We start from the raw sequence: 17566 nt of genomic DNA, 5'->3' as shown, positions 1-17566 counted from the left end.
TTGACTGTAAATGAATATTTTATCTTAAGACTACTTCTGCAGCAATGCTATAAAACCAAAGAAATAATGCATTTCATGATTTCCCCTTTATGATATACTGCTACATCTCAACTGCATGAGCCCATTCACAGTTAACAACTGCAACCTCTGCCTCATGTGCTCATGGGTAGTGACCTCTTCCTCAGGACACACTGAAGTTTCTGTTTAGTGCAGGTGTCCAGCTTCAGTGAGTAATGGTGCATACGATTTTCTCTGTTAGATATGCTACACTACGGATTCACACAATGTAGGCAAATTGGATACAAGGGCAAAGTCTGACCACTGATTTTGTGCTGAGCTGCAGATATCGTCATACCTTATACAGTAGAAATGTATTTGCTATGTTGACAATAGTTGTAGGTACTATTTGTGGTGTAATGTCCAGTGGAAAATTGGGTAAACTCAGTTTAATATCACTCCTCTGGTGCACAACCTGAAATACTCTCATTTCAGTACATTCAAAGGTGATATCTTGGTTTCTATAAGCCTTCCAAGGCTAGTTTATGTGGCAATTTCAAGTAGGAGACGTCATGAACATTGGTTGCTAACTTGAGTCAACATAGTGTTTACAAGCGTGTGAAAACTGACATCTATGTAGTGATGCTTCAAGTCAAGAGTGGACCTGAAGATGTTAGAAGAACCAATGCTGAATAGTGTCCCTAAAAATATCTAGCCTGAGCCTAGAGCTTAATCAGTGTTTACTCATGGCTGCACAGCAGTACTCACTGATGGCTTCAAACCTGACAACCATCTTTATTCTCGTTGGCGACAATAATGAGACTGGATATCGTTGCAAGGTAGATGGCAATGTGTTATCACAATAACAGTCTGAAGTTAAATATCTGTTTCATAGTTCAATAAGCTTCTACATCTCAGAAATAAACCTGGACACATAACATAATGATTATCATTAAAAAGAGCTACACAGTGCCTTCACTTCATTAAGCATTAAGTGTGGTGTTATCAGACACTGACAAACTGCAGGCACTATACCACTGAAAAGATTCCAGCAGGAAGAATGAGTTCTTCATGGCAGACCAGGAGAAAAGGACTACACTAAATATTGTTAAAACAAACAACTCACCTGCCCAATGCTTTCTTTGCTACAGAAACAACATGAATTCAGGCCTTTCCAGCTTTGTTTCTGGGAACAGACGTGTTTTCTATCTTGGGTCTGACTGTATATTGTAACTTCTGACTGAGGTAACCCAGAATCTGTAACACTGTTTCTCTCCACACTGGACATTATCTGAATATCAGTCGAGTCATCTGAAAGTGACAGTCCTTAAAGAGGCAGCATGTTCCTCAAGAACACTTCACTAGGACAAATGATTGACATCATGCATCTTGTCTTAAAGGGGCTGTTTACCATTTCCCATCACCACACCACTGCTTAAGAGTATCATGCAAACTTTATACATAATAACTTTATATAGATATAGTTCTTTATATATACACATATATATTTATTAGTGTGTATCATTGGATATTGTGCCACGTAATTGACAAACCAAATGAAGGCCAAAATGATGTGAGCAAATATTGGTAGCAGGAAAATGGACTCACGTGGGATGGCCATGTTGCTCTGTTTCTGCTGCATTATGTAAGCAATGTTACGAAACGTTTTGTTAACACATTAGTCAAAAGAACTTAATAAGCTGAATATTATTATATGCCTAGTGATGACTCAGTCCAATCACTTTACCACTTAATAGAGACACAAAAGGAAAGTTTTAGTGAGACTACAGACTGCAACAGGTCACAAAACTTGTAGCAGTTGGACCTAGGTCGGTGTTGTTAAGTAAATTAACTGTGCATGTAAGCATACAGTACACCAAGGAAATGGAACTTATGCCTGAAAAGTTTACCCCTTACAACTTAAATGCCATAGATTGTTGCAATTGGTGCCAAACAGACCTGCTTCTGTTGTTATGTGGTTTTCAGTATTGCTCTTTAAAAAAGATTAAAGATAAAAGATGATCAAGTCTGAGCTAAAGTTTTTCACAATCTTGGCTGCTGAATATTTATATTAATAGTATGTTAAGCCAAAATGTAATCCCTTAGAAAATTACAGTAATTAGGTTATACTCTTTTGAAAAATTCCCTGTTGTGATTTAATTTTGCAGCCTGTTTACTTAATGCTCAGTTAAAAAGTTGTATTTATCACTGAATTCTTAAGATTAAAGGAGAATAAAAATGATGTAACCCAATGCAACTTGAAAGGTCTTACATGTTTCTACTACTAGTTGATGAGGAAGACTCCCTCATGGTGGTGGTGGTGGTAGTGATGATGATAGAACTGTCCAGTCCAGCAGCCATCTTCGCTGCTACTTATGGACATCCAGGCTGGACACATTGGCAGTGGGAAATCACATGTCGGACGACTTCATGGTAGATGACTTTAATATCCGCCACAGTAGCCAGAGAGGCTATACGCTAGAATCATTCAATAGCCAATGAAGCCGCGGGCCACTAAACCAATATGGCGTGCTACAGCAGAATGGATGTGTTCCATGGAAGCCCTGTCGGTCGCAGTGTAATTTAATCCAGCCCTTAGGACAAGCATCTCTCAACAGAAATGGGGGGGGGGGGATGTTAGAAATGGAGACTTGAGGGAGTGGATGAATTGTATAACCCTTCGCTAACCCCCATCTGTGCTCCTAACTTCCGAGACTTCCATTTTCCCCTCGTCTCATTTAGTATGACTGTCAATGCAAATTGACTATAAAAGCAAAGGCAAATCTGGTTACTTTTGAGCAGACAAATGGCCAAACAACTGGTTGCTGAAAGGCCTCTGGAAAAGATTTGAGGCTATTTGTTTTGTGGACAAGCTTGAGAGAGAAAACACCTATTCACCACAGAAACAACAGCAAACATTAGGGAGGCACTGTTTTTTTTTTTTCTTCATCTCCAAAGTGTTATGGGGCAGGGCGAGAGAGCGAAACACGTGAAGTGAATAAAGGACAGAAGTCTTGGCTGGCTGTCAGGTTAACTGCTTCATAAAAAGGTGCCAATTTAGAAAACAGATCTCAGCATGGAGAGCTCGGCTCAGCTACACTCCTGACTCTTCAACACTGTCTCTGAGAAAAGGAAACAACACATAGACACAGGGGTTTGACAGCCACCTAGAGCTGCATTAACACCAGGCCAAATTTTACAGATAAATAGATACTAGTATAACCAACTGCGTTTAGCAGTAGGGTGTTAGCTGTCAAAATGACACCCCCTTGCTGGGAAGAAATGTGTACAGTTTTTCTCATACACTAGCTCGCAAAGTGCACAAACCTTTAAACTTTTCCTTCAACAGCTGAAGCAATAATGCATCACGCTGCATGATATTGCACTAATGCCACCCATATGAGAACATAACTGTGCTTTCTATTTTGTAATTTCAGCGTCTCACTGTGACAAATGTCTTTTGAGCGAGTGGCGATGACTGCGCCCACAGACAGTGACTCCTCCGTCTCCCATGTGCGAATAGTCTGTGGTGGGAGGACAAACTCAACTCAATTCCACTCTATCACCTTGCTTTGATAAAACCTAATTTCCCAGGGGCTTCAACTTCAGATGAACTCAGTTAGGCTCAGTTCCTATGCCAAGAAGCAGACAACTTGACATCCAACGCGAGCTGAATAGCAGCATAACAAAATGTAGAGAGGAGGGCACTCCATTTTGAAGGATACAGTAGTGTGCGGCAGGGGAAGTGAGCTATAACTTTCAAACTGTCTCAATTTAACTCCCCCATGAATTCCATTGCCATTTTAGGGAAGAGTTTTCCACGAGTGATGAGAGCAGTGTGAAAAGCTTGGCTGAAAGCAGAGCATGAAAGCGTCTGCTCGGATCACTGTAATGCCACTCTTAAAGCTCTGTGCTCAAGTTGTGAAAACATGGGTGAGGGGTAATGTGTGTGAGTGTGTCTCATGCTCTGTTGTATTATAAGAAAAGCATTAGGTCAGGAAAGGGCCATCTAGGTTTGTAATTCATGTCAAGTTAGGTTATTTGGCTTCATATTTTTCTGTGAATGCATGTGGGTTTTTGTGCAGCTTAAGAAAACTTAAGAAAAAGCAAATATAAAGGACAGAAGAAACATGAAAAATGCAGATATAAGAGGGGGCCCTTTATATCAGGGGTATTCAATTAGATTTCAAAGAGGTCTAGTTAGAGAAAATTTCCTGAAGCAAAGGTCCGGAACATCAAAACGACGAACTTGCGTTATCATTCAGTACTATAACCTATAGTTGTATCAACACATGTTTTTAGTCAACAACAGACTGTCAAATCAAATAATATTTCAGTCAGTTTTCACATCAAACTGGAGGGATAATAAATAATAACTATTCAAATAATAAATTCTAAATTTAAGTAAACTAAAGTGCCTAATTTTTAGAAAAAATGTAATAAAAAGTGTAGCTTGAAGTGATGAAGTGTAGTCTTAACCAATTTTATAATAAACACTCAACACATCATAACAAATGAACAGCTGTAATGCCTCCTCTTCTCTTTCATTTCCTCTTACAGAGCTACCACTTTCCTACTTTCTGTTGTTCAGTGAGAAACGTGAGCTCCAGCTAGCATATTGGAGATCTATGAGATATTCTGGTTTTGAACTGCCCGTGGGAGGAAAGTACATGTAAAAATCTGTACATTCTTGATTAAAAGTCATGTGAAATCTCTTTTCCCTTTCATCTCCTCAATTCGGGTGTGTTTCCAAAACGTCTCTGGTGAATCTCGCGGACTCGACTCGCAAGCGGTATGCACAGATTTGATTGGCTGAGCAGTGTCACATGAGACGATTGGAGCACATGCGATTGGTCTGTGAGTTTCCTGGTCCTCTAAACCAGTACAGTAAATGCTAGAAAAGCTGCGCGGGTTAAAATAGAAACGCTCCGTCACCAGGTAGTAAGTCTCAATAATAAATGGGCTGTAGGTCGGCGGTCCGGAGAGGACGGCGGCTGGGTCCGGATCCGGACCGCGGTCCGCCTATTAGTGACCTCTGCTTTATATTGAAGGGTCACTGCCAATCAATACAACACTATTCTGAGTGATAAACCTTATCCTATGATAATACATTTTTGTCCTGAATTGGTAAGTTAGAAACTAATGATGATGATGGTGATGGACAGCTAAACCAACCATTGTTAAAACACCAAATGAGGAAATCTCTTTAGGAAAAATGGTGTTCCATTCATCCAGTTTCAGACGCCTTGAGAAACTATGCCAAGCAGCACTGAAGCTGTTCAACACCTTACTTGTAACCCATCTGTATGTATGCTGTATACAAAGCCATCGTGACTCACAGATGTAGTAGTATTCTCTGCCCGGTCTGAACTCAAAGCCCAGGGAGAAGGGAGTGAAGAGCTGGAACTTCTCTGAAAACTTGAGCGGTCCGTTCGGGGAGTGTGGCCTGTTGCACTCCCAGCGTTTGAAGCCCTTGGCGGTGTGGTCGCACGTGCTGTAGCCATCGTAGTTAACCATATAGAGGACATAGCGCTCCGTCCGCTCCTCAGGCACCGCATCTTCGTAGTGAGGACAGTAGACATCAAGGTAGTCGTTTATGCACACGTCGATGTGGTAGTCCCCACGATGGAACCTGGTTGTAAAACAAATAACAAATGGTTAACTTCTTGCTATTTACATGAAGTATAGGCATAAGTTCAGACCACTTGATGTAAAATGATGTGTATGCACTTAAAACGTTACTTAAGTATAATATTAGTACATTCCTTCAGTTAATATGGAAAAAAGTTGGTTTTAATTCAGCACATATGCAGAGAGTGCAGGTTGGATCTCTCTGCACTCGTTTACTGTTGTGTGGAAATTTATAAGCACGAGTGCTCTCATCTTCAGACCTCAATAAATTTGGGCGGGTTGGTTAATGTAAATCTATCATTGCAACAGATATTTACTCACATGTACACACATCTGCCTTCCGAATGATAGCAAACTGAAGTATCCAAGTCAGAGAAAATATGCTTACAAGAAAACAGTTTTGGGTCTTCAAAACAAGTCAAGTGTCTACAGACAGACAACCTCGGGCTGTGTGCAAAGTAGAAATGATCATGAGGATACAGGATGGACCAGATAGTAAATGTCAGCATAGGAAAAATACAGAGCCTGGCTGTCTCTGAGGGCTGTGCAGTGAGGCATCTTTACAGCTGCAATGATCTAGAACAGGCCACACAGGGTCAGAGGGCTTCAACATATACAGGCAGATTCATTAAAAGGCCATACACTGTCACAAACACACACACACAGACACACACGTGTGTAATTCCTTCTCTGTTGCCCACAAAATAGGTCTCTCTCCTGTACAATTTTCACAGCTACCAAAATTGGACAGCAATTCCTGTGTTGTGAGTCTCTGGCTGGGTCTAGGATGATATGACCCTAACCCTGGGGTCACAGAGAAAACACTGAACACCTGTAAACTTGCTAGGGATGCCCTCAATTTAGCACACACTTGAAGCACTGTAAGAGTGACACAATCACACACACACACAGCTGGTACCACTGACTCATTTTACCCAGAAGCCAGGTGGTGTGAGCTTTTAATTGAGACCCAGTCTTTAATGTTATAAGAGCACAACCTGACAAGAGTTTCGACAAAACTTTTAATTGAAAACCCGCCACTGCTGTCTATAAGAAGGGCTCCTCAAGCCCCAGAAAGCACAAGGGGCAGAGCGTATAACAGGCTAAAATAATTTTATCCTGAGGACTGTGGAGCCTCAGGATTAACATACTGAAGCAGTACACACACAGCATAGTGACCTTTTTCTCTCACCATGCAGCCTTGTGTGTTGGTGTAGTTTGTGTACTCTTTCCAAGCCTCCGTGGTTTAGAGGAGCTTGTGTGGCTCAGGTCCTATCTATCTGGCGACACCTGGAAGATGGTAGACGTCCGGGCTCCATATTCTTCATGTATGATTACAATGTCATTGTCATCCTGATTGTCCACACTGTAATTTTACTCTGTTGGTCTATTCTGTACACACGGCAGCTATTGGTTTCCTTATCTGAATCGAGGGTCTAAGGATAGAGGGTGTCAACGTATGCTGTGCAGATTGTAAAGCCTCTGGAGGCAAATTTGAGAGAGAGAGATTTATGATACTTGGCTATATAAAAAAATTTACTTTACTTTTCAGCTCTCATGCACAAAATGCCCATTGTGTCTTAAAGATTTGTACAGGAAGCGACATGTTTGGCAAAGGAGGCTTTTTGCAGTTGGTCATAAATACCAGTGAGGAAAAAATTTTATTTTGTTTGATTGGCATTAAATGCCTCAGACATCTTAGATGCTGATGAAAATACTACGCTGCACAATGGTGTAAAAATGTCAGTACTTTTCTCTTTCTCATCCTCCTTTTCACCTTGTCGCTCTCTTTCCACCCACTTATTTGCTATCTCTATTCAGAACAACAAGCTTTGCTCGTTATTCCAATGTGATATTTGAATTCTGAATCTAAAGGCTGGATTTTCTAAGATCAAATCTCTGTATATACACTGAAAACGCTTGTCCTCTTTGGCTGCATTTACTTCAGTCTGCAGTATGTCTAGACAAACTACCCAGAATTACAATAACAGTGTAAACCAGGCCAGTTATTTTGAAGATCAAATAGCGATTTGAGAAAAATCTGGTTTTGGCTCCTTCACTTGTCACTTAATTCATGTCGGTATAATCAATTGATTAATGTAACAATCATGCGACAAATCAAACCACAGCCATTTCTCATTACTGTGATCATGTGGGTCTGCTATGTGGGTCTGGTGTGTGTGTGTGTGTGTGTGTGTGTGCGCACGTGTGCATAAGTTTGAGCTAGCATGAAATGTTGCTTTTCTGTGTTTACCCATGTAGGGTAAATACCAATGTGAGGCTGTTTACAGCCAAGGCATGGAGTAGCTCATCTGTAACATCTCATTTAAAACATGTCTGTGGAGGTCCAGGAAGAGCCATGCATCAGCCTCAGTGCTTTAAAATGTCACTGACTTAATGGTCACATCCTCCCATCCGCTCTCGTCCCAGCGTCTGTGTGTGTGTGTTTGTGTGTATGAGAGAGAGAGAAAGAATGAGAATGAGTGTGTGTGTGTGTGTGTGTATGATGTTTCAGCTGCCCTTCTCTCCCTGCCTCAGCAGTCAGAATAGTGGCTTGTGGCCCTGACTGCAAATGAAGCAGAGGATGTTTGGGTGAGTGAGCACGTAAAAAGGGACAGGACAGGCATTTGTAACATGTTACACACTCACACAAACACACACCCGGCACACACCTCCACGCACATACATTAGGTTTGTGTTATCTGTTCAGTGAGCTCCCTGGCACACTGGCAAAGGAACAGCAGTGAGACAGCCAGAAGCTGCTAATGGCACAGAGTGAGAAAGAGACTGAGGGTGACAAACAGACAGGGTGAGAAAGAGAGAGAGAAAGGACCTGGTTCCAAAAAAAGGTGAGGTAATACAAAGCAGAGGCAGCAAGACTGAATAATGTAGTTAGTATTGCCGGGCTACCAGTGAATCCAAGTCTTTGCAGAAGTTATTCAACCATGCATTTATCATTAAAGGAGATTCTAGTTAAACTGTATGTGCATGACATGACTGCATGTGCAGCCAAAGTTGTACGTTTTTGTCTATTCAGTGCGGGATTATCATCACAATGGCTCCCGGAAAACTCCTTGTGTTTTGTAGAAAGCTGTGTTTATTGTCCTTATAAAAACCCTGTTATCAGGGGACTAATGTGGGAGTTTTAGATGCGGCTGGTGTCTTGTTTATAGCGATGGCAGCTTTAATCGGCTGCTGCTGTTATATAAACAGTCCCCACTTTTCAGCAGAAAGAGGGAAAACATCCTTTACCACGAAATGGACATGTGTTGTTCAGCCTCCGTGTAGGACACACAAGCACCAAGAGGTTGCACCGATGGGATGCAAATCAAGGCTGTGCTCTGTTAGAATCGCAAAGAGTGAAATATAGGCAGGAGAGATGTAGTAACATCAGGGTCAATAGAGGAGAGTAATTGCAAATATACTGGAGGAACAACTAACCCAGTGGGCACAAATGAAAATGTCAATTAAAGCTGCAGGGAAAATGTGTGTGTCAGAAGTGTGCTTCCATAATAATTATAGATTTTCTGAGAGTATATGGAAAATCAATTAATAAAGTGATCACTTATAAAGTGCAATTACATGTTAATTCTGTCTTTAAATGCTAAATAAATGACTCCCCTGCTGTTACTGACACAAAAGAAGGTGGTAGCAATGTGCAACACGTGACGTGCTGCTCTATGGGTTGGACCTATATAATTTTTAGGTAACACACTGTTTAAAATGAAAGAGAATTGTCTCTAAATCAAAGTTATTATAAAAGGTTTAAAAATTCAAATCAATTGTGAAATTGCATATGATAGGCAGACACATAAGTTAATAGAGTAAAAGCTAACTTAATTTCCCAATATACAATGCATTTTAAAATCAATTTAATAGGTGCTTTAAATAGTTATGTTATAATAACATTTTGTTGCCACACTCCAGAATCCTCAAAGTAATAGCATACAGGTTTCCTTACATTAATGTTCCTGAGAATGGAGCTAAAAGCTGTTACAATTCACATAAGACATTGTCCAGACAGACTTGGCGCTGAGTTGCCGTCGAAATTCCCCCATTGCCACACACATGCACACGCTCCACCCAGCCACCACTCCCTACTTTATGACATACTAATGGCAACATCACGAGCAACAATTTTTTCCCCGTTCTTGTGAGACAAGAGTAGCAGCAGAGAGTGGCAGCGGCGGCCTTTTAGCAATAATATAGATAATTAAGGAGCAAAGTTGGATGGGTAGCTAATTGTCAAATGGTGATAATTACGTGTCTTTGTAAGGCCACAGCTGTCCCAGTGAGCTTCGGGTCACAACACAAAGCCAGGGAAATCAGCTGGACACAGAGCGTGGGTGCAGATGTGTGTGTTAGTCATTGAGTGAGTGAGAGAGAATGAGATGAGATCTTTATTACCAACTGATTACACTTTCACACCGCCTTCTCAGGCCCTCAGGGCTGAAACTGAAGGGCCAAGTATTGTCAGCACAAACCCATACATAAACACACACACACACACAGTCACAAACAGAGAGAGTGAGTTTGGGAGAGCTGGAACAGTGAAGTGAATGCAGGGTAAGGTGGCACACCACTGCAGTCACTGATTGGCTCATTTCCATTTCAATTACACAGCCCAGTGACATTGCTGTGCATACACCCAGGCACACACACACACACACACACACTCACAGGGAGACAAACACACACACACACAACTCCACTTACACGCTTGGGCCCTGCACGCACGCACACACTGTACCCAATGAACTCCCATCAGCCACTTCTCTGAGCTGTGCACCAGTGGCTGCAGACAGAAAGCAAGAAGGACAGGGAGAGATAGCTAACCTGAGTGAAAGAGAAAGACAGAAAAGGAGGAGACCAAGAGCTCAGTGGCAGGAAGAGGCAGAGAGCAATCCAAGTCATCTAACCAGTTGAATAAGTGAGATTCAATAGAAAGAGGGACTTTTCAAGTGCTGCCGTGATAGTGCCTTGCTGTATATACCACTTCTCAAAGGTGTGACCCAGAAGGATAGTCGGAGAGTGAATCCTGCCATGTATGGGAAGAGATACTCACTTTTCTCACAATACTTGTCTTGTATCTCCTATGTTTTTTTTCTCCACAACACATATTGTTAGAGAGATTGTCATTGGTGTCACTGCAAAACTGTTGTGACAACATTTTGACTTGGTGGAAAATTGATGAATGAATGTGACAAAATACTGTAAAGAGGGTGAACTTTTTTATATATAAAAAAGAAGTGCCTGAAACAATCCTGCTTCATGTTCTTTAGATGCAGATACTTTGACAAGACTGTAGTGCTTACACACTGCTGACAGCTGTTATTATTACAAAGGCAAAGCCCCCTCTACCGGAGTATAAAAGATCATCTTTGTTTGTCTGTACCTCTTTTTACCTCTGCTCTCTGTATTTTCTCGCTCATGCCCCTTCTCTTCCTTGATTTTTCCGCCTCCCTGAGTTTCTCGCTCTGCCCAGTCTCACTTGTGACCCCAAATCAGATCTCTTTACATTATTTCACCTCTCCCTGTTGAAATTCATATATCTGATATATTTTCAATTCAATATCCTCAGGCAGTGTTCCATTGCCTGATAAATCAAATCACAGAAACCTAGAAACTAGAAATGCACTGGGACCTTAAAAGGCAAAACCTGTGATATTCTGTTGAGCGTGTGTATGCTTATGCGGATGTGTGTGTGTGTGTGTGTGTGTGTGTGTATATATGTGTATATGTGTGCATGTTCCTAAACTAAAAGATCATTTTTTGATTTTGGTCCAGAGAGAAAATACGTTTAGCCAAGACGAGATGAACTCTGACTGAACCCCCGACTTGAGCACACATACGTACAAAGGCCAGTTGAAGACCATTCAACACATACGCCACAAACGCACATTGCAAACATCTCACTATAGTTTGTGCAGTTGTCTAATAACAGATGATAGGTTTGGGTTTGAGGAGGAAAGAGAGAGGAGAGCAGAAAGGAAGAGAACAAATTGAAAGATAGAGAGAGGCTGTTGCAATTGATCATGCTTGTTCTTAACAGCAGTCAGAAAAGGTCTTGGCCTTCTATCCAGAGAGGTATTCACCTTGAAATTACTGATGGCAAAGGCGTAATGGAGAGCGAGAAGAAGGGTGAGGAACAGATAACTGCATCCAATATTTCCACTCCACAATCATCTTGACTGTAAAATTAAATTCCTCACCAGACCGCCATTTCAGCAGTTCTCTTTTCTTTGGGACCTGGAGATGGAAGACATTTTTCTTTTTGTCTGAGTGACTGGCAAGAAATGACAATACCACTTTCAGGGATTCTCATATTACAGCTCATAATACACAACAGACTTTTTCTCTCTAACAATCTAACAATCGCACAAACAAAGCAACAACGACTTTGGCTATAACTGCGCTCAAAGACTGCTCAAAGAGATCACATGTCAAAAAATGGAGAGAGGATACATTTAAAGGATACATTTCAGTTTATTACAATACAATATAAATATTGGTAATAATCCCGTTTTGTATAGTCAAGCTGTGTGTGTGTGTGTGTGTGTGTGTGTGTGTGTGTGTGTGTGCGCAAAACGGTAAGTTATATTTAAACCAGTAAGTAGATTGTATGGACATGTGGGGTAATCATTTTATAGTTCGCCCTTGTTTTCTTCCAAAAAAGCTGATCTGGGAGTTTGTTAAAAACCTGCATTATCTGCCTATAGTATTCATTCTGTGTTTTCCTAGTTGTGGCAAAGTTGCTGCCATGTTCCTAGATCGGGGGCAGGGGCAAACTGTAACAAACCCCGGAGTTACCCTCTAAAATCTTGGATCTTGTTTCACGTTCTTGCTCTACTCTGATTTGGTTGTAACACCTTCTGAGACGTTAATAACATGATACTGTGAGAAGAAGCAATGCAACCCCCAAAATACTAGCACTGAGGTAGAGAGATGGCTAAGGAGACAGAGAGAGCGGTGAAGTCAGGGGAAGAACATGTGTGAGTATCGCTTGTTATATGAGTTGACAGCCACATTCCTTGCTGGCTAACTGGCTGATAGGCTTACAGCACTGTGGAAGGGCATGGGGAGAAGACACGAAGACATCAGACCTATAGAGTATCACATATTACTGGCATTGCCGCCGGGACATGGTGGGGGGCTGTGGTGTGTGTGAGTGTAGGCATATTTTCATATATCTGCTGTAATGGACAAACACACACACATGAGTGCATAGCTGCTGGTCACGGTGCATTTTATTGTGTCCATCTGCTGTAGCTTTATGGACGGTGTACTGCAGGCTCAGAGCAGGTGGTCAGCCCAGTATAATATACTGACTGTCAGCAGTGAGGGACACAGGGACGTACCCATGCATTCCTTCATCTCTCTTTCTCACATGTAGTTTCATTCACCCTCCCATCTTGACCCTTTCTCCTACATTTCTCCTCTTTCGTTCTTTCCCTACATCTCCATCCCTCCACCGCCACCACCACCGCCACCCATGACTGTGATCTTACGATATTCATTTCTGCCATTTATGTCTGTCAGCGCTCGTTTTGCCCCAGGGAGACAATGAATTAAGAGCAGTGACAGACAAGTTCTTGTTCTGCCCTTAAAGCTGAGTGAAACAGCGAGATGTAGGGCTCCAGTGAGTGTTTGATGTAGTCTGCATTAACATGCTGCAGCTCAAGTCCAAAACAGAGGGGGAAAAAAAGACAGACAGATACTTCCTCTGAGCTCATCTACTCACTACTCTGCCAAACAACCGTTTTTATGGGTGTATAACACTGATGTGTGTAGGCTATATATGTGAGTGAATGGCTGAGAGTGTGTATGTGGGCCAGTGTGTATATCTCTCTGTGTGTAAAAGGATTTCTTTATGTCTCTGCTCGTCACCAAGGGAGTCAAGGAAAAATGACACATCCCCCAACATCCTGTCAGACCCTGGGGCCATTCTCCTGAATCATTGCTGCCCCAAACCCACTTCAATCCCTTTGTAAATACTGTACGCTCTGACATGTTTACCAGGACCAGAGTGGGTGTGTGCACACCCGGAGATGCATGTGAGCTTATGCACGGTCACACATGGGCAGTTAGTGTCAATTAATAGCTATACATCATTGAGTGGGAGACAGGTTTGCCATTAATCATAAGTCATTGTTTTATAGTGACATGGTATTTGGCAGCTGAGACATTACAGCAGCAATGAAATGGCTCTGAGCCGTGTAACATGTCCTCCTGTGTGTGTGAGGGAGAGAGAGAAGGACATCCTATACAGATAGGGACAGAGCTGAAATTTTGGTCTGTTGTTTACTCCATCACCTGCACTCAGCTGAGTAGCCAGCTAGCTGTGAATGGGTTCCAGGAGGTTAGATAAACACAAACAACCCACATGGCTGCTAAAAGTTGCCATGTGTCTGCAGCAATTAATGCTTACATAAGTATAAGTGACGTAACTAAACACTTTGATGGGTGGGGTAACGTGTGTAAACACGGATACAAGCAAACATTGCATGTTTGCACTGTAAACAGTATGCAGAATTAAGTAAATCAATCATCAAGTGCAAGAAGGCCAAAATCTCTGATGTGGAGAATAGAAGGCTCTGCATAATTAAATCCACTGCAAGTATTCAATGACATGTAGGCCTTCATCTGGGCAAACATGCACAACAGCACACTTAGTAGGTTTAGAGCAATGTACTTCTTAGAACATTTGTAGCTAAATGTAGCAGAGCCTCCTTTAAATTTTGAAGAACTCCAATCAAACAAGATGACCTCAACCTACTGCACACACACTTGACACTCCTTTCAGACTGACACAAAAGCAAGTAGCTCTGAATGGGTTGACAGGTCATCTAACCTGGCTTTGTGGCCTCCCTCCCGATCTCTGGACACTACTCTGCTTTTGTGAACACTCTACTTTCCAATTCAACATGTCCTCCTATCTAAACAACAAAATAGGTTAATTGTCAGTTGTCCCAAAACAACATAAATGATTGTTCCCCAAAGTGACATAGAAATGTTGGAAAGAACCAGTCCAAACACATGGTTAACATGGTTATAGTTTAGTGACTAAACTCATGTGACATAAATTACCTACTTAATGTTATTTAAATAAGTCAACTTTGACTTTCTTTCACATCAGACTCGAACTCCAGTCTCCTGTGAGAAAGTCCTGGATTTGATACACCCGTCCACCACAACCACATCCTTATGCAGACTGTGTCGCTCTTTGTACTACCTCACTACTTCCTAATCAACCTATCCAGACGTTTTTTTCTGGTGAGGATGGACTGTCCCCGTTTGTCTAAAGAAGTTTATCTGTCTAAAAGAGCTATTACACACATTCCTCTCTCCCCTACTTTCTTTGTACTGTGCCCGCCTCCTGTGGCCCACCTGTATATGGCACATTACAGAAGAATATCAGCCCACTTTTCTTCTGTTGTTGTCCCCATCACTCCCTAGCTCACTCTGTCTCTCAGGACAAATGATCAGCAGATGGATGGAGGAGTGAAATGAGTAGGAAAGCTGGCAAAAAGGGCAGCGATGGACCAAAAAAAAAAAAAAAATGAAGGAAGCATACCATGTGGGAGAGGCAGGAGAAATCCAGAGTGGGAGGAGGGAAAAAGAAGAAAGGCATGTATGAAGGTTTAAAAGCTGCAAAAGATGGAGGGGAACATAAAGGGAAAGGGTAAACGTGGGTAGAAGAACACAGAAGCAGGGATGAAAAGAGGACACACAAACATCTATGTGTCCTGACTGTTTCATGTCAGCAAGCCTGTGTGTTCACCCATTGCACTGATCATTAAGACTCCCATCACAGCCGTGTAAACACACATGCACACACTGCTCCCAATACACTGTGTATCCATATGCTAAATACACACAGGCAAACACACTGACCTTCAAGGTAGGTTGCCATGGAGCTGTGTCAAGATGTTATAATGTCGCCACTTTCACAGTTCACCAGCCACTGACTGTATACTACTGTACTATATGTCTTACTATGTGTGCATGTGTGTGCATGCAAGCCGTGTGGTGTCTCCCTCTGTTGCACTCCCTGTGAGTGTAACAGATTTAGGCTGAGTTAGGTATGTAACACTTCAAGATGGGAAGCCAAGTGGTAACTGTTCCATGTTTATCTGTGAGATGTAATTGCTTTACTGACAAGTTGTAGCTACAGTATATTTGTGCCTGTCTATACATCACTGTTGTTATGTGAAAACCTCGCTGGTTCCCTCCTTACTTGAGGGATTCCTCTTATGAAGTGAGAAAACTCTACAGCTAATAAAACCCTTTCAAAGCCCTTCAGATAACATCAAAAATGTCATCAAGCTACCACAAAAGGCTGTTATACTTCCGCTTTGATCAAAGATCAAGCATCCAATGTAGACACTTTTTTGAGAAGCTGTTGAAATGATGTGGTCAAAGAAGAATATTACACAGCTGAAGAAAATTTAAGTTTCATTACTGTACAAACATAATATATTATGGTTATGATAGCGAAGATTATTCTTTTTTTAAAAGTCTGCCACTTCATTTGGAATTGTATATGTATCCTGGCATGCTGCCATTTCATACCATTATGAAATGTATTGATCCACTGTACATGAGAATGTATAGCTGCTTATAAAGAGGTGAACAAGTGCTGCTAGGAATCATATGGATGTAAACAGTCTGCTTAAATGAGAGGTATCTCTATTGGTTAATACTCGGGTCTTCGTCCCTCAGCTTAACTCTCATATTTCCAGGGTCAGTTGCAGATTTCAGTCTTGATTACTCCTGGATAGTTTCATATTACATGAGCCTGAGCAGACTGGTTTGGATAAAACCAATTTCTAGAAATGTTTTGTTAGTCATCAAGCACCCTTCCCACTGACTTAAAACTATATGCCACAGCTTGTTGGATTCCTGTCACAAATATTTGCTCTAAGTGTATTTTCCCATGGTTTTCACTATAATCTATATCGTTCCTCGTCTAGTTCTCCCACGCTTGGGCTCCTTGTAAAAGTTTAATTTAATGAGTTTAGCTTGTTCACATAATGAGATGATGTATCAGCCATTCATTTTTACACTAATTACTGTCTTAAGGCAATACAAGTGGGCTGTGAAGTGAAATGCAGTACAACATTGGCATTTTACATTAGAGGAAACCTGCCCATGATCTAAACTCTACCCAGCTATTTTCAGAATAGTCTACATTGTTCAGGAAAGCTTGAACTTTTTTCTTTTTCTTTTTTTTATCAGGGACACTCGTAAGAGAAAAAAATATTATTTCACTGTACTGAAGGATTCTTTGAATAACTGCTTGTGCCAACAGCTTTCATTATGTGATGTCATCATGTCATGTTTTGCCCCATCTATTATCTGAATCAGTCTAGACAGTGTACCTGTCTTAGTCATAATGTAGTCTACAGCCTTAAGAGACAGTGTTGACAAATCCATCAGATAACAAAGAAACAGCAATATTCCTTGATAACTATCTTCCTGGCAGCTACACAAATCAAGTTTTAAATTTTGAATCTAGGGTTTATAAAGGGCTAATAAAATACTTTTATCTTAAGAGTTAAAACCCATCACAATGATAACAATCAGATTACAGGGGCTGCACGGCCCTGTCTTCTCTCCAGTCAGATAACAACTTTTCAAGTTCAATCATAACTTTTAAGAACAATCAAAATTCACCATCAGTGTGATGACTGCGTTATTGAACCGGAGATCTAGCAGACAGGGGATGTGGTTGATGTGGCAGCGGAGGGGAATAGGTGGTAATTTCCAGAGCATCTGCTGATTGTAAAAGGCAGAGTGTTTTAAGAGCAGATGGTTATGGGGGAGATGATGGAAGTCCTTCATTAAGAGCCTTGGCACAGGCAGCAATGTTTTCCAACAAGGGACTGCTGTTTATAGACATGAGAAAGATTTTTTAAATAATTTGCTCAGCTGCAAA

At 41.4% G+C, this 17566-nt stretch overlaps 1 protein-coding gene and 1 long non-coding RNA gene across 3 annotated transcripts in view; one reads left to right on the top strand and one right to left on the bottom strand.

The window, feature by feature from the left end:
- Positions 1-17566, bottom strand: part of efna5b (ephrin-A5b) — a 92836-nt gene that overhangs the window by 15444 nt on the left and 59826 nt on the right. For both annotated transcript variants that reach the window (XM_038704036.1, XM_038704037.1), the window contains exon 2: positions 5337-5629. In XM_038704036.1, the coding sequence (XP_038559964.1) occupies positions 5337-5629 (293 nt within the window). The remainder of the gene's footprint in view (positions 1-5336; positions 5630-17566) is intronic.
- Positions 1-17566, top strand: part of LOC119891994 — a 32189-nt gene that overhangs the window by 11002 nt on the left and 3621 nt on the right. The window lies entirely within an intron of this gene.

Source organism: Micropterus salmoides, unplaced genomic scaffold (assembly GCF_014851395.1).
Source record: "Micropterus salmoides isolate LMB-PRFRI ecotype aquatic unplaced genomic scaffold, ASM1485139v1 Ms_hic_scaffold_7, whole genome shotgun sequence".
Lineage (NCBI taxonomy): Eukaryota > Metazoa > Chordata > Actinopteri > Centrarchiformes > Centrarchidae > Micropterus > Micropterus salmoides.
Note: the sequence above shows the minus strand (reverse complement) of the source record. Positions and strands in the feature narration are given on the sequence as shown.